The 23,833-nt window shown below is 54.2% G+C and overlaps 1 protein-coding gene across 1 annotated transcript in view; it reads right to left on the bottom strand.

The window, feature by feature from the left end:
- PTPN23 (protein tyrosine phosphatase non-receptor type 23) overlaps positions 1-23,021 on the bottom strand; it is a 36,634-nt gene extending 13,613 nt beyond the window's left edge. Inside the window, exons 1-10 of the mRNA XM_065398939.1 lie at positions 22,938-23,021; positions 12,646-12,720; positions 8,751-8,878; positions 7,301-7,377; positions 6,244-6,293; positions 5,172-5,303; positions 3,536-3,616; positions 1,990-2,121; positions 1,668-1,715; positions 723-779 (exon numbers count right to left, since the gene is read on the bottom strand). Of these exons, the coding sequence (XP_065255011.1) occupies positions 723-779; positions 1,668-1,715; positions 1,990-2,121; positions 3,536-3,616; positions 5,172-5,303; positions 6,244-6,293; positions 7,301-7,377; positions 8,751-8,878; positions 12,646-12,720; positions 22,938-23,021 (864 nt within the window). The remainder of the gene's footprint in view (positions 1-722; positions 780-1,667; positions 1,716-1,989; positions 2,122-3,535; positions 3,617-5,171; positions 5,304-6,243; positions 6,294-7,300; positions 7,378-8,750; positions 8,879-12,645; positions 12,721-22,937) is intronic.
- Between the last annotated feature and the right edge of the window lie 812 nt (positions 23,022-23,833).

Raw genomic sequence — 23,833 nt, 5'->3', positions numbered from 1 at the left:
GGCTCCCAGGGGGCAGGGAAGGAGAGGACACCAAGATCCAGACTGGCCTTTGCTCAGTCTCAGTGCAGCGCCAAAAGCCCTATTAGACCTAGAAACCAGGAGGCCCCAGAGTCTCCGCATTCACAAAGCCCCAGGGCAGGAGACAGACCCCCTATGGCGCTGGAAAAGCAGGACCCTGAGCTTTCCAGTGGCAGACGATTCATTTCAAACCCTGGACGACTGTAAGGCAGGCTTCAAAAGTCACATCATTCCGATTACCATGGCCCCACAAATTCTCACCTATTCCAGTGGCCAGTCTTCTCAGTGCCAAGAGAAAGGTACGTAGAACCTGATACGTCTTGTCTTTCTCCCTAACCGTGCACAACTGCTGCCTATCGTCAAGCAACGGGGCTTCTGCCACCTCCCTGGGTAAGTTCTTCCCAAGAGCTGGTGCTTGGAAAGTTTCCTTGAGAGCTGCTGGAGCCGGATACCAATGCTTTGCACTATCGGAAAGCCAGCCAGCCAGCCCTGCTCCAATGGCACATTCTGAAAGTGCACGAGTCACTGACTGCTACAGTCTTTGGTTGCTCACTACCAGCACTCTCAATAACTGTGTTTTGAGCACTGATCCCAGAGCAGCGCCTGGGAAGTGCACTGCTAGACGCTTAGGCCCCAAACCGCCCCGATGACGGATTATGGGTTTTTTAAAGGCAATCAGTACCACGGACCAGAAAGCAGGTTACCTTTGCCAGTTTGATCGCTTCGTTGAGTTTATCCAGCGCGCTCTGGAAGTAGACAACCTGCAGAGAAAGCAGAGAGAAGTTCTGCCAAACTCCTCTACAAGCTGGGAAGGAGTCACAGGAGTACACACACACTTGCTGTGGCACATGAGGCCAATAGGCCACCGAACCCTGTGTAGATACCTGGGACAATCCAACGCCATTAAGTACAGCGGGGCCTTCTAAGAAGGAGCAAATTAATAGCACAATCAAGCAACCCAGATTAAGGTACGCTGCCCATGAGACGACCATGGGACATTTTCTAGAGAAGGGAGGTACATGAGAAATGCAGTGCCACACACCGCCACTTCAGCGATCCAGATACTGACATCACACGCTGCCGTTCTTCTAGCCCAGGTTCCAGAGCAGGCATTGTCTCCTCGTGGTAATGCCTGCTCTAGAACCTGCGTTTGGTGCCTGCATTGCACGGCACCCAATGGGAATCACATGGAAAATGGCAATCATGCAAGTGTGGATTCTCTTCTGACAACAGGGTTGGAAAGTCACATCCACCGGCATATACAAGCTTTCAGCCTTAACTCTACCCCTGCTGGGGGACAGCTCACTCCACGGGCAGGACACCAGCGAGGAGTTTTAGGACCAAAGAACGAACCTAGTTGGAAATTTACACAGTAACAAGAAAGATGGTGCCCGAGTTCACATGGAGTAGGGGAGGCCAATCAGCTATTTGCCCCACGGATTGGTGCAGACGTGGCAGGGGCGTCCAAGTTACAGTTTAATAGACACCAAAGATTTCAATGTGTCCTTGGTATCATGGACAGGTGAGTTCCCCCAATGTAGCCCAACCTCTTCAAAGGGTTAAAGGTCAAGCCCACACGAGATGGAACTTGGTTTACAGCTGGATTGCAGGAGTATTAACCAACCTGAAGCAGAAATAGTTTTACTTACTCGTTCTCCAAACTTCTGCTGCTCCTCAGCCTGTTTTCCCATATGCAACTGCAAAGAAACAACCAATGATGGCAGAGGTCCTCATTCGGGGAAGGGCTCAAGAGAAACTGACTGAAGCCCTACAAAGCCAGCCAGGGGACTCACTACAGAAGACAATTTCGCCGGTGTCCATGTACACTCGGGAACTTCACGCCCATGGTGACCACCACCTCCCAGCGGGTTTAAGCAGCCGCAGCCACCCACAAGTGGAGGGACGCAAGGCCGTTCCTCTTGGGCAGCCAGGGTGAAACTCCCAACGCACAGCCTCATTCTTCCCACTTACATGAGCGATAGCAGCAAAATAGTAGATCTTCATCTGCACCAGCTTCTTCCAGTCCTTCTGAATCTTCCCCAGCAGCGAGGCAGTGTCCGAGTTCTCCAAAGCCCGGCAAGCCTCTTTGTAGTAGTCCACTACCTATGTGGAGAGAAACGGTCAAGAGGTATTTCAGGGCAGAGTCACAGCAGCAGAATCCCAAGAGAAAGCCCTAGTGCCAGTTAAGAACATAAGAATGGCTACACTGGGTCAGGCCAAAGGTCCATCTAGCCCAGTATCCTGTCTACTGACAATGGCCAATGCCAGGTGCCCCGGAGGGAATGAACAGAACAGGTAATCATCAAGTGAGCCATCCCCTGTCGCCCATTACCAGCTTCAGGCAAACAGAGGCTAGGGACACCATCCCTGCCCATCCTGGCTAATAGCCATTGATGGACCTATCCTCCATGAACTTATCTAGTTCTTTTTTGAACCCTGTTATGGTCCTGGCCTTCACAACATCCTCTGGCAAGGAGTTCCACAGGTTGACTGTACGTTGTGTGAAAAAATACTTCCTTTTGTTTGTTTTAAACCTGCTGCTTATTAATTTCATTTGGTGACCCCTAGTTCTTGTGTTATGAGAAGGAGTAAAGAACACTTCCTTATTTACTTTCTCCACACCAGTCATGATTTTATAGATCTCTATCATATCCCCCCTTTTTTCCAAGATGAAAAGTCCCAGCCTTTTTAATCTTTCCTCATATGGAAGCTGTTCCAGACCCCTAATCAGTTTTGATGCCGTTTTCTGAACCTTTTCCAATTCCAATATATCTTTTTTGAGATGGGGCGACCACATCTGCACGCAGTATTCAAGATGCGGGTGTACCATGGATTTACATAGAGGCAATATGATATTTTCTGTCTCATTATCTAACCCTTTCTTAATGATTCCCCACAGTCTGTTTGCTTTTTTGACTGCTGCTGCACATTGAGTGGATGTTTTCAGAGAACTATCCACAATGACTCCAAGATCTCTCTCTTGAGTGGTAACAGCTAATTTAGACCCCATGATTTTATATGTATGTTTGGGATTATGTTTTCCAATGTGCATTACTTTGCAGGAAAGTAAAGGCAGGCTGGGGTTCCGGCTGCCACACAGTGCCCAGGCATTGCAGCTTACAGGGCTCTCTCAATCAGCCGCAGGAAGGCCTGAGCCCGTGTCTTCATTCGGACAAGATCGTGTCAAGCTCAGACACTGACTAACTCAAATGACTTGACTTTTAACGGCTTAGTCTTGAAACCGTTACTCGCTTGCCCTCACGCTCTAGCAGAGAGCGAATGTTCCCCACCCTGCCGCCCACACAGTCAGCACAGCAGTGAATGTTTATAGGGATTTCCTTCTCTGCTTGCAAACCACCTCAGCTGGTTCCCGCACTTCAGAGACTCCCGTGGAGTTGTTCTTGTACGTGGCAGGGCAGCAGGAGGGGCTCTGTCTCAATCACAGTTAAGGTGCCCACAGAGTGTAGTGCAGCAGAGAAAAAGGCGCTGGAGCAGCAGAGCTCCCTGGGTAACTCACCTGGGCGCTGATCCTGGCCACGAGGAAACTCTTCCTGTTGTCCAGCATCGACTTCTCCAAGAGACACTCCTGAGCTTGGCCCTTCCAGGAAAAGCAATGGAGATGCTCAGCTCTCCCCAGAGACTTCACTGCATTCCTGGGCTCCTCAAAGTCACCCCTGCCCAATCTCAGCCAGCCCCTTCTCCCCTGCCCCAAAGGAGAGTCACTCAGCAGTGGCTGCAGCCTACCATGCAGGACAGGCCGACACAGACCAGCTTTCTGGTCTACAAGCCAGAACAGCTCCTGGGACTAGCCATGCATAGAAAGCCTCTCACCTCCATTGCCATTCAAAGCCAGCCCATCAGTGGGAACCATAAGGCACTGGCCTACGTGAAGTGAGCGCATGGATTCGACCCAGTCTCTAGTGGACAAAACCCCACCGCCGCGTTGGAGGGCTCAGGTGCGAGGCCAAGCACAGACAGAATGGCCTTGGAGACAGATCTCCCCTCTAACTTCCAGGGGCGATCCTAGGACTGAGGTACGTTGGTGGGCCCACGTAGGGGACAGGGCTGCATTGGCTCTGGAGATCAGAGCTGAAAAACGTAGGTCAGCCCCTGCCAGCGCAGGGCTCCGTCTGCCCAATCCCTAGGGCTGTCAATCACACACTTCCACCACTCTTTCCCCTAGCTAAAGCGAGCTGGCCACGGAGGCTGGACTTCACCTACGCTCAGCTTAGCCCGGGTACAGCTGCAGTGCCGCTGAGCCAATAAAGCCATCTCATTTGGAGAGTCAAAATCCAAACCCTTCCTCCCTTTCAAGGCCAAAGTGCTGACCAGACAATGGTGATCAGTCTGACGCCTCCCAGAGCTGCACATGAGAATGGATAAAACAAAGAGCATGCAAGAGGCAGGGCGCTGTTATAATGGGATCCCCTGATGCAGTAAACCAGGGCAGCTTCCTTCACACCCACCTCTACCTTTCTTCTCTACAGGGAGAAGGACAATGTCAAGGTATTTCCATCTGCTCCGTCAATAGCCCCCTCCTTGGAAATTTGAACCTACTTCTTCCCTTACCACGTTTTACTCTCCTCGATCGGACGTTTAGAACTCCCTTTGCTATTCAGGCCATCAGGCCCGAGAGTTCAGTATCCCAACCTGACAGACTGGGGACTGGGCACTTTCTGAGGAAAGCGTGCAGACCCCACAACGCATGCAGCCACCCGTGCAACCCTGCGGATGGAGAGAAAAAATATTCCTCTTGCCCCCGTGGGGATCAGTGTATGTCCTGGAGCCGGACACACGATTCCTCCCCTACCACAGCGCTCTGGGATCTCTCCTGAACAAGGACAGACATCGGAAGCCTCTCTTGGCCACCTTTTGCAGACAATTTCCCTCTAAGCAGACAGCAGGCTTACAATCTGCACGTGCCAAGGTACTGGGACAACTCCGTCTTTATCCAGCTCTGTCCAAGGGTGGCTCCCACTCCAACTGGCCTTTGAAAAATGAGACAAGGCTAGGCCCAATACCAAGCGCGTCTCCTCCTCCCCTCGCCTCGTCAGCTTTGGTGAGATCCCTTTAAATGAACTGCATCTAACGAGCCCAGCCATTGGATCCCAGCATGAATGGTGAGGAGCAGCAAAGCCAGCGCCCACCCTTACCAGCATGAGGTTGATGTTGAGGTTAAGGATCTGGTGACTCATGTCCACGCTGTAGGAGTGAGGGAAGTGATCCCGCAAGTAGGTGAAAGCCCCAGCCGCGCACTGGAAATGGGTGCAGGAAACCTTCATACCCTGGCCAGGGCCGCCGCAGAAGGGGGAGAAGAAACATGTAAGGCTCTAACCCACCCAAGCCAAAGCAGAGGGCACTGCACAGAAGCCATGCTGTCTTGACGCCTGAAATTTACCAACAGCCTTCATTAGTGGACTTAAACCCCAAATATTACCATCTTAAGTGGAGTTCAACCTTCTCCTGTCCCAGTTGTCCAGGCTTTCATCACCTGGAGACTGGATGACCATGACACTCTACATGGGGTGACCCCATGAGACCACTCAGACTAGCGGGTGCCAAAAGCAACTGCTGCTTATTACAGCCAGAAAGTAAGTTACCCCCTTGCTCTGGCTGCCATTCGGTTCCCAGACGGGGCTGGTGGGATTTTCAGCTGTGAAGTCCTACATGGCTTGGGAGCTAGTCAGCAGAGGGACTCTCTTCCCAGGCGATGCTTCCATAAGCAAGGTCAGCTGGGAGCTCCCCAGGCCAGGAGAGGAGGGAGCGGCTGGCAGAACTCTCCAGGAGAGGTCCTTGCCATCACGGTATGTGGCGTGGCCCAGCCCATCTTTTCCAGGCATCTGCTCGGAGGGTGGGGGAGGGTCTGTTATTGGCTGGAGGGAAGATTGCATGTGGGGTTACATTGGGGTGTTAAATTACGTCCAGGTGCCCAGAGCTTGCCGCAGGCACTGCTATAACTATACACTATGTCAAGAAAAATCCCGAATTCATCCCTCTCTCCCAGTCCCAGGAATCCCAGCTCCTGGCACGAGCGATACAAAATCTTCAGACTGCAGAGCAGTTTTTGAAGGGATCGTGCCCCTGGAAACGTGACCAGTCCCCTCCGGAGATTCACAATCGCTACTGAAAAGACTCGCCACCCTGCCAACCTTTGTGCTCTCATCTGTTTGGAAGAAACCACCCATGGTAAGGTGGGACGGACCACAAGGTGTTTAGCATCTTTACCTCCTCGGAGACTCTCTTGTCCATGGCGCCCAGCATGGAATGCAATGCCCCTGTTGGGAACAGGAAGCTCAGATCAGGCCACTGGCAAAGTGTGTAGGGCCATTTTTCACAGACCCCTAAACCCCCCGCTCAGCCCCAAGCCTTGCCCCCACTTCACCCCATCCCTCAAGGCCCCACCCCCTGCCCCTCCTTTTCCCTGCCTCTTTCCACCCCCTCCCCTGAGCACGCCCTGTCCCCGCTCCTCCCCTCCCTCCCACACGCTCCTGAACAGCTGTTCCCCCAGTGTGCAGGAGGCACTGGGAGGGAGGGGGACCCCCAGGGGTCCGGAGCCCAGTTTGAGAAATGCTGACCTACACCATTTTAATCCTTGCTGATTTTGATTGTTGATCTCTCATTGCACTAAACTGCACCTATTTACATGAGGGCTAAACTGGTTTAAGTACAACCAGCTGGGTTTGCACTAGCTGAATTAAATCAATTTCAAATTGATTTAATTAAACGGGTGCAACTTTTCTCCTAGACAAGGCCTGGATTGGCCTGCGGGGGATGGGGACGCATGGTGATGCTCTGGCTTGTCATTCATCGATCACAATGAAGAGCCCTTTGGAGCTGACCCTGAAGATCAGCCTCACCTGCACCGGCAGATGCCCGGGCTGAAGCCTCACTTGAGGGTCTCGTGCCAGGGTTCAGATCTGGCTGGTGTTCTAGTGGCCAGCAGAATCCGTCAGAGCCAAGGAAACAGTGGCTCAATTGTCCTCAGTGATCATGGTAACACTTCAAGACGTCATGGCTCTGCTCTCCCAAGGCCCAGCACTTCCAGCTGCGGGCAGCTTCATGCCGACTGTCACCACTGGCTGCCTGCTCTGAGCTGTGATCACAGAAAGGCCTGCGGGCAGATCGGCTGAATGCCCCTGCAGCGGTCACCCCCTCCCTCCCCCCACTGAACAGCAGGACCAGGCTGGACAATGGACCCTGTGGAGTAGGGAACGAGGGCTAGCCAGGGAGGAGGGCATTTCTCTGGTGCCAAGCAAACCCCAGGTGGGCTCCAGGGCCTTACCGAGGTTATAGAGGATGCACGCCTGCTCATACTTGATGTCCTCGTGGGTAACCGCCTTGCCAGAGAAGATCTCTGTCCTGTGAACAGAGAAGCCCAGGGTTGGTGCCTGCACTAGTGAGCCATCGAGATGGCCAGATGCACAACCCAGCTGCCCCGGGGGCCCCACGGCCACGTTTCCAGGGAAGGCAGACAGCTAACAACTAACGGCTCAGAGCAGGCAGGGGTGATCCAAATGATTTAGACTCACTTTCCTACGTAGCTGGCATAGAGTCCACTCCAAACTGAGTGGGAGATGGGAAGCTGCTAGGTACATAAACCAGCAAACCCTGTAATGTTTGAGTGGTGCCAGGCCCAGTCTTCTTAGCCCCAAAGCCCAGCCTCCACCACTGCCGCCAGGTGGTGTAAACCAACCCCTCTTGGTCAGTCCTGTGCCCCCCCAGGGCCATCGCTGCACCCTAACGCACTGAAAGCCCAGCTGCGGCAGGAAGTGCAATCAAGGTGGCTGGTGGGACAAGGAGGGCCGCACTCCAGAGGCTGAGACTCATACGGCACCGCTCAGAGAGCCAGAGGTGGCTGCATGTCGGTGGCAGGTGGCGCAATCGCTGGCTGAGAGGTGCTATAAAAAAATCTCAGTTACTACACTGCTTCTTCCATCCTAGACTCTCCCAGTGTGCTACAAACCTCCACTCACCCTCACATCCCCGGGGAGGGAAATACTCTGCTCCCCGGCTTGCAGTATTAGGGCTCTCTCGAGTCAGAGGTGCGCATGGCATTCGGTGGAGAGCCTAGACAGGGCTCTGCCCGCAGGGCGTGCCAGGCAGGGCTAGAACAGAGACACGCTGCTGGGCGAGATCACACTGGGCACCAGGGAAGGACACAGTGAGGCTGGGGGAACTGGGTCTGGGTTTGTTCCGTTGTACAGATCATTGGGAAGGCTGGCAGAGGGAGAGTCACTGGTGGCTGGGCGCAGGATCAAAGAGGAGAGTCCTAGAGAGGGGCAAAGGAGACGGAGCGAGGGGCGCTGGCGGGGCCCAGGGACACGAGAGATGTAGGTGGGGTGGGGATGAGCAGCATGCAATCCAGCTGAACCAGCAGAGGAACGTGGGTCAGGGAAGAGGAAGGGGAATATGCCTTCAGTCCATCCAGACTAGCACAGCTGGTGGCCTACGAGGGTAGGACATCACAGGAGTCTAGGCAGGAGATTACCAGGCCCAAGGAAGCTACCCACCTGGATGGGGAAATTGAGGCAAGAGACAAAGCCAGGTCATACAGTGAGTCCACTGGCGAGCCCCAGCTTCAGCTCCTGCTGCTCAAAGAATCTCCCATTGGATCACGTCCAAGCCCTCAGTGTCAGCCGAGGGTGCCCTGACAGGGATAGATCGCTGGATCCGCGGGGAAGCCTGCTCCCTCCCCTGCCGCCCCACAAACCCCACCAAACTGCTGCGCTTACCACGTGACGGGCACAGCCGCCTCGTGCTCCGCGCCCATGGGGACGCGGCTCTGCAGGTAGTGAAGCTGGCCAAAGTACTTCCGCAGGATGCTGCAGCCCTCAAAGTCCCTGGGCACGCTCACGGCATTCTGGAGGAGGAGAGAGAAAGGAGCAGTGCTTCAAGGCAACAGGCAGTGCCATGCTTACAGATAGAGGGCCTGGGCTGTATTTGGCTGGCAGTGAAATCCGCTTACGTGATCGGGGGAGGGAGATCACTCCGAAATGGCTCCCCAGAGGGACTTTCCAGGGGCCAGCCGCAGAAGCCAGGGCATTAGCCACTCTCCAGAGTCTCCTCTTGGCTGGGATGGAGATTCTCCCCTCCTTTCACACACCTGGGGCAGGCAGTTTCCCAATCCAGTGGGACAACTGCAACGAAGTGCTGCTTATGCCAAGGTCGGGAGAGGCCTGGGGCCTCTGTTCCGGAGCTGAAGGCAGCCAGGTATGTCACCAACTCAGGAGACACCCACCACCCCACAACACCTTCAGCCCAAGGCTTTCAAAGTCCTTTGCTACATTAAATGCCAGGTGTCAGGCTGACATCCGTTCTGGGCAAACTGGGTGAAATGATCACTAAAAACACAACACCTGGCAGCTCATGACAGAGGGACGAACCAGCACAGATTCTGCAAAGGAAAACGGACTTGCTGGTCTCTTAGAATTCTCTGAGCATGTCAGGAAAGGACTGGAGAAAGGAGAACCGGCGACTATGTGCTTCGACATCCAAAAGGCCTCTGACAAGATCCCACACAAAAGGCTATCAAAGAAGCTAAGTCATCATGGGGAGGAGGCAAAGTATTATCGTGGATTAAAAACAGGCTGAGACAGAAAACAAAGTAGGATTCAATGGTCAATTTTCAGCACGGCAAAAGGTTAACAGCAAGGACTGCAGGTTCCGCACCAAGCCCCGTGTTGTTTAGTTGATTAATTAGTGATCTGGAATGGGACGGGGGCGAGGGGGCATGAGTTGAGAGTTACAAAGCTGACAAATGACAAAGTCAGGTTAATCGGGACCAGGGAGGGCCGCAAGGGGCTTCGGCGAGAGCTAACTGAGAGGGTCACTAGCTACATATGGCCAGCAGGAACACTCAGTGCTCTCAGCATTCACAGCAGAACTGTGGAAGGGGTTTTAAATACCAATCTCTGTCAGAGATCAGGAGACCAGACAACCCACAGTCAGCAGGTGCGGGATCCTTCCACCAACACAGCTAGTGCTGCCAGAGAGGGGCTCGTGGACTAGATGGACTGAGAGTCTGATTCAGCCTGGCCGCTCCGATGTTGCCGTGTCACAGGAGGTAAGGTGATGAGCTGCGTTTTACAGATTGGGAAGAGGCAGACGCAAAGGGACTTTCCTAAGATCACACAGGAAGCCAGCAGCAGAGCGCTGGATTGCACGTGTCCCAGCTCCAACCACTAGGCCACACTCCCTCAGGAGCGGTTTTCTCACGGATCTTTTACTATACCATTTTAGAGGCAGTGCAGTCTAGTGGACAGTGCACTGGACTGGGACTCAGGAAAGCTGGGGGCTCTTCCTGGCTCTGTCACTGACCTGCTGGGTGACCTCAGGCAAGTCACTTTCCCGCTTGAGCCTCTGTGACCCCTTCCACCCTCTCTCAGTCTGATCCATTTCGGCTGCCAGCCCTCCAGGGCAGGGACCATCTCTCTGAACAGTGCCTAGAACAATGGGACTCCGATCTCAGCTGAGCCTCAAGGCACTACTGGAGCACAAACGAATGAGAGATTCCCCTCCCAGGAAGGGATTGACTTTGGGAAAGCAGAGAGCCTGCCATGGGAGCTGGGCAGGAAAAGCGTTACATTTTTCCAGCGGAGAGGAATGCGCTTACTCACCACTCCCATGCCGAAGCAATCACTCACCAGCGTCAGCGCTCAGCTCCAGCCTTACGGGAAACGGCTGGCGCTCTCTCTCTCCGCAGCACGGCCACACAAACGGGAGAGAGCAAACCTCTCCCAGCACAAGTGCTAACTGCGGCGCTGGGATCCAGCCGTGCTGCCCTTAGTGACGCGCTTGGCTTGGCCTGGCTGGGTGCGGAAGTTGATTTCTGTGCCAGGCCAAGCTGCTCCTTAGTACCCCCCACCTCAGGGCTCCGCACACACGGAACAGGAGAAAGCTAATGGCACAACCCTGATGTTTTTCCCTCTGGGTTTTCAAGCGGGTCAGGTAAGTGCGGTCACTCCGGCTGGCTTCGCTGCACTGCTGCTGCCGGAAGCGGGCGCGAAGGCAGTCCCGCGTGGTTACCCTGAAAGGTGTCCTGCAATGACCGGCTCCGTTTATCCACAGCAACGAGCACGTTGCCTCCCCTGCGCTGCCTCTCTCCAGGGCAGCTGGGTTTCCATGGCCCGTTCAGTCCTGGGCCTCTCTGCAGGGAGCGCCGCTGATCTCACGGACGCCTGTCAGCTGGGGGGAATGTCACTTCACCACATGATGGAGAAGATTGGCTGGGAGCCGACCTGGCCCTCAAGATGTGAACGACGTAATCACCCCATTACCAATTCCCCGGGCCAGACAGCCCTCTCCGGCTTTGCCTGCCTGCATTTCGGGTTCCGCTGACACAGGCACACGAACTCCAGTGCCTGGCTTGGCTGGAAACGTCCCTCCATCCCATGGTCCTTCTCCAGCTGATGAGCTCAGCTGTTGTGAGTGGCGCTGACCTTATCACAGCATCCCACAAACATCTCTGGGAACTCGCGTCAGCCACCCACAACAGCTCAGCTCAGGGAGTTCACATCACAGCCACCACTGCAGGCAGCTCCTTCCTCTAGGTCCCTGGTTCGACTCCAGAGGGGGCCAGCAGCAACCACTGATGGCTGGGCTGGGCAGTCCTGCAAAACCCAGGGCCACAGAGGGTGGGAGCCCCTGAGCCTACAGCATCTCTGCAGGCCGGGAACCCTGCCCAGCCCTCCTGCTCCCACCATCATTTACACTGCCTCTCCTCCAGCCCCATCTACGATGTGCCTCTCCGGGCAGCAGGGACAGGGGCAGCATGGGGGTGGGGGCACGGAGGGGCCTTGTCGCAATTCCCCACTGATCCCACCCCCCCTCGCAGAAGGACCTAGCCTCCCTGCCCCCACTAAGGAACCTCCTCTCCCCCCAATCTCATGAGACCCCCCAGTGCTGAGCTTTGTGCTGTTAGGGTCTAACCACAGTAACTGCAGGGGCTGCCCAAGGAGCTGGGGTCCAAGTAGCCGTAGGGGAGCCTCAAACTCCTTCCCACCGGAGGGGCTGCTGCTGTGTGTGTGATGAGTTGGGGGTGTCCCAACGGACCGGTGTCCACAACACTGAACACACCCCCCCACACACACACACAAATGGCACCGCCAGGCCCCCTTGTTCACACTGACTCCAGCACCGAGCAGGCCACGGAGAGCGAACCGAGCCAATCGCCCCACCCCTCCACGGGCACATTGGCAGGGGGCGCGGGAGGTGGGCACCCCCGCTGCTGCCCATGCAGCTGGAGGGCCGTAGGCTCCCGGGCTGGGGCTCCTTCACCTGTATTCAGGTCAAACTGTGCCTGGGATCCCTCCCAGCAAGGTAGTGGAGGTTTCACATGTAGAAAGCTTCCCCTCCCCTTTACCGCTTGGCACTGGAGGGCCACGGGTGCGGGAGCAGACACCAGCACACCCACCATAGAACCGTGGGCTCTACCTCGTGGGCTGCGGCCAGGAGATCTGGATTCTGTTCCCGGCTCAGTCGCTGGCCTGCCCTTGGGTGAGTCACTTTCCCTGCCGGCCTTTGTCAGCCCCAGCTATACTGTGCGCTCTGGGGCAGGGACCGTCTCCCCGTGGGACTGCCCCACCTCGTAGCACCATTACACACAGCACAGCGCCAGCACACACTTACCTGCCGGAGCAGTTCAAGTTTCTTCAGCTCTTCATTGTAGCTCTCGGGATTCTCGCCATAGTTCTTCAGAACAAACTGGAGAGAGAAAAAACCTAAATCAGAGCTCGTGTCTGGGACTGGTGCGGAGAGGAGAAATCGAGAACCATTCCCCGGAGCAGAGCTGCCCTGGCATTGCCAGCGCGCCAGCTGGAGCCAGACAGCAAGAGGGGCAGCGGAAACCCCTCTAAAGGGTGGCAGAGACACTTGGGATTGGGCTTTCGGGGTGTTGCACAGGGCTTCGCTGAGGGACAGGGGCTCAGAGCAGGAGACTGAAAGCCCCCCTGCAAGGCCAGGAACGGGTCACCAGTTCCCTGCGGTGCCCCCACACAGCCAGTCAGCCCACAGCACATGGAAGCCACCTCCAGTGTATTTCCTCAGACAGTGGGTGCCCCTATTTCCCTGCAGCCGTCAAGTCAGAGCCAGGCGTCTTGCAGAAGGAGCTCTTCAGCCTGAGCTGAGCTGGCCACACCCAGCCCTGGTGAGACACCCCTCAGCCCCCGAAGTCATGGGAGTTACAGACCCAGCCTGCAGACCTGTTCCCTCCTGTGGCCAAGGCTTAGCAGGGACCGCAGCTGATCTTTGACTTGAGCAGCCATATTCAGCGTGAGCGGCCAAGGAGAGCGTGCTGCCAAACGTGAATCTGCAGCCATCGGCCACCACTGCCCGGGTGACTGGTCTGCTCAAGAAGCAACACATGCTGCATCTTCACTTGTCCAGCCAGGGGCTGAACAGGGGAAAGGTTTCATCACAGCTTCTTGTCCAATGGAGCCACGCAGGCCCGGGCTGCCAACCTTTCATCTACAGGTCTGCCACGGCTACTGGAAGCTGCACACTTGTTAAGGTTCAGAAGTGCCAAGCCAGGCTCCCAGATACCCTATTAAGTGTCCTGTAGGTAAGACAGAGCCACGTGTAACTATCAACCTATGCACCCTCCTCCAGCTTTCCCGTCACATTCCCCTTCTCCCCTCCCCACCATGGTAGAGTCTAGGTCAGATGGCAAGATCCTCAGGGCAGGGATCTTCTCTGATTTGCCTGTAAAGCACCATGCACTATGCAAATCAAAACCGATAGGGGCTCTCTTCTCCGCTGGGCCCAGTAAAGCACCCTATCCCCATGTCTGATGGCGCTCATTCTCTCATTTCCCCCCAGCAGCCAGGCCTGAATTGTTCCTGCCTGCGTAGCCTCCAGTGCTTTACCCAGCCCAAGCTTAAATGATGGCTGCCTTTCCTCAGAGTTCAGCCCCAACGCCGCTCAGCTCTGAAACGCGGCCACCTCTGGGGTGAAACACAGCAGGTGTTTACCAGCACACAGCAACGTGAGAATACAGATTCAAAGAGAACCTGCAGGGAAGAGTCGGGAGACAAAGGTAGTTCTCAGAACTGAAATCCGTCCAAGACACTGGAGGTAACACAGCCCCTGGGATCTTGAGCGAACACACGTGGCCAGCACGAGGGTTCTGCGTCTGACGGGAAAGACGGTGCCCCCAGCAGCACAGTACCCCCAACACCACGCCGAGGTGCGGACGCGGTCCTGACTCGAGAGCGAGGAGAGCCAGCGAGCCATCGCCTGTAAAATCTTGGGGATCCCCCCACCGCAGCCAACCTCACATAGCTTGGATGAGCCAATGGGGTTGCAGCACAAGGAGCCACGGCTGCTGGCTACATGCACTGGCACTGCCTGCGCAGCGCCGCAGCACCACATGGGTCCGGAGCAGTGCAGGTGACTTCTCCACGAGAGACACCTGCAGCGGGGTACTGATCTGCTGTTCCCCGCGCAGAGCACCTGAGGGACCGTCTATTGCTTGGGTGCCCACAGGCGCCGGACGTGGCGTGCTCCCATTAGGGGTGTGCACTGCACTCCGGCAGCTGGAGCAGCTGGTTAAGGAGCAGCACTGCTCACGCAGAGGACAGGGCTTGCTTTCCGGGCTCCACAGAATGTAGCAATGCCATGGGGGGCAGGGAGCATTCCGCAGACATGACACTGACTAGAGCAGCAAGCGAGAGCCTTCGGAGCTACACACACAGCTGCGTCTGGCAGCCCCTGGCCTGGGCAGGGCCAGGACTCCACTAGAGTCCAGTCTAGTGGCCAGCAAAGGAGACTAGGAACCAGGACACAGGGAGTCTATTTGTGGCTCTGGCACTGACTTGGCATGGGGCTTTGGGCAAGCCACTCCCTGTTACATGGGGAGGTCCAGCACGCAGAGGGGGGGAGCAGGGTTGTGGGGCTTAACGAAGGCTCTGAGCTCTCCGAGATCCCCAGCCAGTGCTACAGGACAGCAAAGGATTGTGAGAGCAATGCTCGAGGGAAGAGGGCCCAGCCATGCCCAGCTGGAGAGAGACTCTTGAAGGACAATGTCCTTGTTAGAGAGACTGAGGCTGGTGATTGCAGACACGTACTGCCCTTGACTGAAGGGACTTAGCGCCACACTGGCTCCAAATCGAGCTGCCTGCTGTGGTTTGGGGAAGGGGCTGACACCAGCTCGAGATCTGTGGAGGACCAGCCGGCTTTTGTCAAACGTAGGGTCCGGGTGAATAACAGGCTGGGGAGACTCTGCAGCTGCACGGCTGGCAGACAGCACTTTGCACAGGGATAGCCAGGGGAACGTGCTGCAGAACCATCATGCCGGGTGCAGGGCCAGGATCCCTGACGTCCCACACAGGGGCACTAAGTGAGAGAGGTCAATGGCTCTCTGAAGGGGAGCTGAAGAATCGGCAGCCTTCCTGGGGGGAAAAGGATTTCTAGGGGAGAGGGAGCAGCCTGAAAAATCAGAACTGAACACAACGTACCTGGCAATACCCCGCACACTTACCCAGGCCCGGTTCCTAGATCCCAGAGGGCTTTCACAAGCACCCGCCCAGGGTGGGCAAGTCAATCACATTGTACAGACCCAGAGGTTGAGCAGCTTGCCCCAAAGACACCCAACAAAGGCAGGACTAGACAGCAGGAATCCCATGCCCAGTGGCCCTGCTGTAACCATTACATTGCACTGCCTCCTGTGACATCTGGTGGGATGAGTCACATCAAAGGCTCCTAAGTATGTGTCACAAGGTCCGTAGGATGAAGAGAAAAGCAACTAACTGCAGGCCATCCCCACCCACGGGCAGAGCGCAGTTTATGGGGATATTGCCCCTCACCGACGCCCGCAGACTGCACTGGGCAGGAGCCAGCGCATTCAGACTCCCAGCACTGCTCATCTGCCACTCCAGTTCCAAAGAACATTAGGAAAGTCCACATTTCATCAGCCACAAGCACTCCAAGGAATGATACGGGGCAATGAGGCTGATGGCCCTGCAGTACTAGCAGGAGCCAGAAGAGGGGGCTGTACCATCCAGAGGAAAATGCTTTTCGTGACAGGTGAAGACGCCGGATCGCACAGACATCCTATGAAATCCATAAGGCTCTCAAGATGCAACTCAGCCATTAGGGAAGCACAGGAAGCCTTTCGCCCTGCAGCTACAAGGGCAATGGGGTAAGAGGCTGGGCAGGAGGGTCCCGCACACACAATGGGAATGCACTGGGAAGCGCTCAGCAATCTAGTCCGAGTGAGAGAAACCTCTGTCCTCTAGGTCACTGGGTTCAAATCCAGCCCAGCCCAGCCATGACTCACAGCCGTTACCATTCCCAACTGCTCACTGACCCGGATGTCGTGAGCTGGTGGCTTCAGTTCTTTCTTAAGGGTGGATAAAAACAAAATGATTTGTTTGAAAACAAAACAATTTTTAAATAGGGGATTTTGACTTAAATTGGATATTTTGATCTTGTTATTTAAATTATCATTCGTTTTTTTCTTTTTAAAAATAAGCCTGCTTAAAGTGAAATCTGAATTGAATACAAAATATGTGAAGGCCTAAAATTATAATCTCAGAACATTTAAATAAATAATTACGCTGAATCCATGAGCCTCTGTCAAAAACTTTGAGCTAAAGGCTGCTTTTCTAGATGAAGAAGAATCAGGGGGGAAACTTTGGAGGTCAAGATTTATAAATCTGGCACAACAGGTCAGCCTAAGTAACTTAGGAGACTGTCTCGTTTTCAAGAGACTTAGGCAAGTAGGAACTTAAGCTCCAGTCACTTTCATTCGGGCATATTTGAAAATGTTCCCAGGCTGACCTGAAATAATCAGTTGAATTCACCGCCTACAGTTAAGCCCTCTGTTTAATAAATCATTTAGCTGGAAATGTGAAATAATGTGTTAAGTTTAGGAATCCAAAACTTTTCAAAATAAAGGTTATATTCTGTTGTATGTTTAGTTAAACTCCAGTTTCCATCCTAATGCAGCTTGACATGAGCAAAACGTTACCTAGGAAATGAGCAATACCTCATTTACCTTTTCTAACATACTAAAAATCTACAATGAATGAGAATCTGAAAATATTAAGCTATATAATTGCTTAAATAAGTGTATATATAGTTATACTGTATCCTCCTAGGTAGCAAAAATAGGTACCAAATCCAGCATAAAGGCTGTTTCACTGCAAATCAACATGTTTTAATGGTTAGATCAACCTAAGACAATGCACCTTTCTTTCGAACCGGGATCCCCAAACTGCGCAGCCGGGGCCTGGGCCAACGCCCACGGGAGGCAGCACCATGCTTCCAGCCCCACTCCGCCCCCAGACCAGCTCCACCCTCAAGCCGCGCTCCTCCTCCAGCCCCCAGGCCCAGCTCTGCCCTCATTCTCTCTCCACCCCAGAGCAGCTCAGGCTCTACCCCAGCTCCTCCCCCATTCCCGCCTCTAGCCCCAGCTCTGCCTTGGCTGTGCGGTAATGGAGGGGGCGTGGGGACGGATTCCGTTAATGGTAAGGGCGGGCACGACTGGAAACGTTTGCACACCACTGTGTTAGAATAACGGAGGTACACATGGAAAAGTTGATTAAAATAGATGCTTTCAATCCAGGCTTTCCACTTGGTGATTTAAATCATCACCTTGATATAACCCAACCACCTCGAGAGCTGTGCCCACCACAAGCAGCCCCCTCATAACAGGTGCAGCAGGCGGCCATGGAGACGGACCGTTCTACTAGCGTGGGGGTGGCCAGGCAGAGCTGGAGGCCAGCAGAGCAGCCACGTGGCAATACAACACTCAGATTGCCATGCACACGGGGGCTGTGCTCGCTTGGTGTGGCACTAAGGCTTCTGGGAGCACATCCCAGCATTCTTAGCACTGCAGCAAGCCAAGCCTCGCTATGCATTTTCCCAGTGACCCATGGGAGAACTTGTCTGTCCTTTCTGGGTACGGGGGGTGGAACTGTGGGAAGGCACTGGCGGACGAATGGCACTCAAGTGGGGCTACACCTGCATCCATATTAGAGCAGTCGTGTTAGCAGTGCCGAGTTGTGCTCACTCACATTTTAGTCTACGTCCCCCTGAGGCCACCCAACTGGAGTTAAAAGCATCGCCACACCTAAGGCCAGGATTCATGTGTGGGGATGGGATTGGAATTAGGGGCAACACTTTTGTTAGAAGTTGAGTTAACCTGCAGTGAGGACCCGCCCTACGATCTTCCCATAAAGCCGTGATCAAGAACACCCACCACAGCCAGAGCACCCAGCCGCCTTAGCCTGGAGAACCACCAAAACTCAGATCTGACGGGTTACTAGCTAATGTGGTCGAGCTGGTTTGAGCACAAGCCAAAAAAGGTCACTCTCTGGCCTGATGGCTTCTGCCAATGAGTCTGTCAGGCTTGTCCTTAATCCAAACAAATTGCTGACTATAAGAGACTGAATATGAAGCTGGCACCCAACCAACCAGGAGGTTTAGAATCCCGGGGCCGAATATAAAAGGAAAATTAAATGGGATCTCCTCCGTTAACTGCACAAGCCCAGCTCCTCCAGCCTACTCGGGGCTCTAAGTACTGGTAAACCAGTGTAGAGAAGAACTGGAACCAAGGGTGGAAAGCAGAGACTCAGTGATTAATCGACTTCCCTAGCATTTCCCATCTGAGGCTGAAGCACGTCACAATACTCGGCTAAGCCTCTCAGCCCCATGTGAGGTGGGTATTATCCCCCTTTCCCAGGTGCAGGAGGGGAGACAAAGAATTCCCCAAGGTCATGCAGCAATTCGGCAGCAGAGCTAGGATTAGAACCCAAGAGTCCTGACCCTGCCACTCAGCCACAGGGGTGCCCTCAGCAAGCCACTGAGCCTCTCCATAACTTAGTTTCCCCTACCTCACAGGGTGCATGTATGAATGTGGGGGGAACAGGACTAAATCAACACATCTTCATCAAGGGCTTAGAGACCGTTGGATTTTTGAAAGTGCTTTTGCCAAGCTTAGAACTTACTGATGTCGGACAGATGCTACCACTGTGCTCACCAGCAGCGCCTCCAAAACCTCCAGGAGTTTAAACCGAAACCTGCTATCCAAGCTCCCTACCACAACCAGAGAAGGGGGAGGAATCTGAGATCCCAGATGATACACTGCAAATCCCATCTGCTTCACCACTCAAGGTAAACACAGGGAAGAAGAGAAATGCAGACGGTAAACACCCTGAAGTTTGTCAGGTTAAAAAAAATATCAGATTTGTTTTAAAAATAACATGCTATACCTCGCTATTGCCTAGATTATTAAAACTGAAGGCACTTAAATTTACTTTTCACCATTTCTGCATCTCTTCACCCAGTACTGAAATTGGAGGAATCAGTTTGTCTGCTTTCTAGTTGGTTTCACTTCCCGTTTCATGTACCAACCAGCAAAATGCGAGAAATCTGGGTTGCAAACACTGCAGGGAAATCTTTACATCTAAAGAGAAGAGTTGCACAAAAGTATTTCTATTCATTTCAGATTTCTCAGGATTTGCTTTTTTAAACAAAGAATAAACCCGAGGTTTAAACATGCTGAAAGAGACAGCACTTGCTCTGACCAAGTGGTAAGAGCATCCCTCATATGCAGCCAGGCCTGCCACACAGCCATGCGATTTTAAAATGACTGCCTTGTTTTAGCGGCCACCCTCCTCTAGGTAGGCACCTATCACTCCATCCACTGCAGCAGAAGTTCTACTGATGGCTAGTCTCCTTTCCAGCACTAGCAGACAAACCGGAATGGCAAGGAGTGTTTCTAACTTACTATCATCACCATGTCAGCAACCTGCAAAGCATGACTCAGCTCTCTGGCCTGCATTAGAAAAAGCTGAAGAAGGCCCAGCTACTTGTGGTCATCCAAGATCCCATGACACTTTTCCCAGAAATCAGGGAGACGTCCTTGACCAATCATATTCTGCCAAGCTAAATTCCCCCTGGAGTTTCAAATGAATACCAGACATTTCACTCCCTGTCTTCCAAACTGTGCTGTGAAGTGTCAGACCAAGAGATCACTTAAACGCAGGGTAGTAATTCGGTTTGTAAAATGTTTTGAGATTCTTGTGGACAGACAGCCCTACAGAAACACCAATCCCTAGTTGGAATTTTTCATTTATAGCCATGTACAGTCTCCCTTTAAAAACAAAAAATGCATCAACCAAAACCTGAGTGTCGCTGTATAGAAGGACAGGTGCCCTTCCGCCCCAAAAAGCAACAAGAATTTTGCACATCATACAAAAATAATATGAATTAGTACTAACCGAACATTTCTCAAACAAATCTCAAAGATGGGCAAGTATTTTCTTTTACAAAAGTTAATACAAAATGGGCAAGTATCATACTCATTGATACAGACGGAAAAACAGAGGGGTCCAAGGGACACAGCCCACTTGAAATCTAGCTAGTTTAAGAATAAACAAGTGAAGACAGTTTCAGACACAATCCTTACCCCGACTGCCCAGGCCAATTTTTGTTTTACAATCACTTCCCCACCCCACCCCACCCCCGTTTTGCTGTGTGAAAGGCCAACAGACAGAGAAACTGACCTGCGCTATCAGGGAAACAACGAAACTGACCCTGAACAAACTGCTGTCAAAGTCACAGAGACCAACCTTTCAATTCTAGAAATCTTAGGCACTGTTGGTAACAATGGTAGTAAAACATCGCCAGACAGAAGAGTGATATTTAAGCTGGTCTCTTTCTCTGGGACTTAACACAGGGGAACTCAGCGATCAAGTCTCCTATCTGCAAGTCCCTGCTTTATAACACTGCCTCTCCTTTGCCATAGCACAGTATTTTACAGCAGCAAAGAGAGTTCTCAGTTAGCCTCTAGTTTCCAAAGACGTGAGACTGTGGGGTACAGCTGCTCCTTTGCTCTTTTATCTACTTTCTTAGGACTTGATTCAAACTCCCTTAAAGCCAATGGAAAACCTCCCACTGGTTTCATCATTGGCTTTAACAGACACTGGATTGCATCCTTATTAAATAAACATTATTGAGACCATCTCAAAATGCTTAGATTAAATAAATTATTGATTACAGTGAGATGGGGCAGGACAGCTCACGCTTGTCTACACTTCAAAATTAGGTTGTCATAGCTGTGTCACTCAGGGATGTGAACACACACATGCGCACCCCCCGTGACACAGCTCTGCCAACAAAACCTGCAGTGTAGATGCAGCTATGCCAACAGACGAGGGCTTTGTCGAGGTAGCGAATGTCATTTGGAATGGTGATGTTCCTACACTGGCAGAAAAACTCCTGTTGGTGTAGGCTGTCTACCCTAAGGGGCTATGCAGTGTAGACACACCCTCAGTTTGGACCAACTGGGCATCCAACTCTAGCAAGTGAAGGTCCGTGTTATGGAAATCCTCTCGCAGGAGGTCTGCTCAAGCCCCTTGAGGGCACACAGCAGGAGCGACCCTGCTTTGACTGGCTTTTCCATAACCATTTGGGGCTCCCTCCTGGGGGATTTCTGCCCCTCCTACCTCCTTCAGAATCATCTCTTTGCATCACTTGGGACTTTATCCCATTTGCTGGTGGAACAGTTCCCCCTGAAGGTCATTATGCCACCCATTTGCCCCTCTCGGACAGTACATTTGATCTGGTTGAGTCTCTTGACCATTGATATCTGGTACTTTGGCTTTATTGAACAGGGCTGAGCGATCCCAATGAAAAGCAACTTACAAATGGGTGAAATGAATACTGCTCTCTTAGACAGTCACTGGGTCCAGACACATGGGAATGATGTAAACTCTCTTCCTCATTTTAAAACCCATGGGAAGCAAACACACAAGTAAGACTCTCAATCTAGCGGTGGTACCAAACCGGGCTTTAGATCCAGCTTTACCAGCATCCCATAAGGCCCTGGGGCCATTTCACTGCCAGTGAGAATTACTCCCACCAAAAATAACAAGCCATAGAACAGAACCCACTCCAAGCTGGACTCGGCTCCTTCCCAGGCCTCCTCTCACCACTGCTGTCTCTCGCAGCATGTGCAGCAATGGGGTATGCTGTGTCACCGGACGGATCCTGAGCTGCAAAGGCCAGAGGAGGGGAGAGAGAAGAGGTAGGATGTGGCGATGGGATGAGTGGAGTCGGAGGAAAGTCACGTGCCGTGGGGACACTATTTGCCCTCGCCAAGCCTCACTCAGAACGAGCCAAGCTCTTCAGGCAGGTTTTTTAAATCTCTCCCTCTCATGACAAAGAGTGGTTCAATGAGACACAAGAGACACTTCACTCCTTTCAAACTCTCCCAGCTCTCAGACTTGGGGCAGGGAGGGGTGGGGGTACCAGCAAATGCAGCCCCACCCTCCACCTCCTCAGGAGCATCTTCACTGAACCAGGACTCGCAATGGGTGCAGCTTGCAGTCGCGGGGGACCAGGGGGTAATGAGCATCAGTGGGCCCAGAGCACTCGCTAACACGGCCAGGCCAGCTGCCCTGGGCATGGGGGGCATCTCCAGGCTGGGGGAAGGGCGGGGGCGGGGGGGAAAGAATATGGACTGATGTGTCACTGTGGGGACGGCAGGGACAGACTCGGGCCTCAGGCCCAGCCCCACCACACACACTTACCCCACAGTTACCAGTAACCACCCCCGGGATGATCTGCCAGAACAAGCCCCCGCCCCCCAGCTACTCCCCCTCCCCCCACTCACATACCAACCCCCCGCCCTCCCCATCAACAAGTCTCTCCCTCTTTCCACCCCCCCACCGGCCCCACACACACACCTGCCCCTCCCCCACACACCTGCCCCTCCCCCACCGGCCCTTCCCCCACACACCTGCCCCCTCCCCCAACGGCCCCTCCCCCACACCTGCTCCAACGGACCCCTACACACTCCTCCCCCCCCCGTCCAACGGCCCCTCCCCCAACGCTCCCCCCAAACACTTGACCCTCCCCCTCGCCCAACGGCCCCTCCCCCCCGTCTCGCCCCTGGGGGCTCCCTCCCCCCTCACCTTCTTCACGGCCTGGTTGAAGCCGAACTCCCCGGCCTCCTTGAGGTCCAGCCAGATCATGGGCATGCGGGGCACGGCCTCCATCCCGGCCGCTCCGCCGGCGCCGCTCCGCGCCCGGAACGCAGCAGGCCCGGAGCCTCCCTAGTCCCCGCCCCCGGCCCGCCGCGGCGCCTCACCGGAAACCGCCCTCCGGAAGTCGCCGCGGCGCCTGATGGGACATGTAGTCCTGACGCTGACTCTCCCCCTCCCTTCCTGCTGGGGGGGCGGGGCACAGGCTCCTTCCCTAGGGCCCCTCCCTCGCTGCTGGAGGGGGGGGCGGGGCACAGGCTCCTTCCCTAGGGCCCCTCCCTCGCTGCTGGAGGGGGGGCGGGGCACAGGCTCCTCCCCTAGGGCCCCTCCCCCGCTGCTGAGGGCGGGCAGGGCACAGGCTCCTCCCCTGCACCTGTGGGGGCGGGAGGTACACAAGCGGGCTCCTTCCATCCTTAAGGGTGTCACTACAGAACCCACCCCCCATTCTCCGCCCCTCGCTCCCCGCCTTGCACTGCTGCATTCCTCGGTGCTGGGGCCAAGAGCCGCCTGCAGTGTGTCCAGCTGTGGGGCTCTGGGGCCTGGCATTCAGCCAGTGCCATTCCCCTGTTAAACTGTAGCCCGTCACAGCAGCGCATGGGCTATTGCCCGACTCAGCAACCAGGTCTGAAATGATCCGGGATCGGAAAGGACCCCCGCAGCCTCCCACCCTGGGCTCAGACCCAGCCAAGATCAGCTGTGAGTGGAAGCTCTGCCATCGGACACATATTAGGTGTCCCGTGTGACACAAGGGCAGCGGGTCTCGCACCCAATCCCAGCGGGCAGGTCTCCATGTAACAAAAACCCCTGCAACTGGGAGGCCCCGGACT

This window comes from Emys orbicularis, chromosome 2 (genome assembly GCF_028017835.1).
Source record: "Emys orbicularis isolate rEmyOrb1 chromosome 2, rEmyOrb1.hap1, whole genome shotgun sequence".
NCBI classification, from domain to species: domain Eukaryota; kingdom Metazoa; phylum Chordata; order Testudines; family Emydidae; genus Emys; species Emys orbicularis.
The sequence above is the reverse complement of the archived record's forward strand: the minus strand, read 5'-3'. Positions and strand labels throughout refer to the sequence as shown.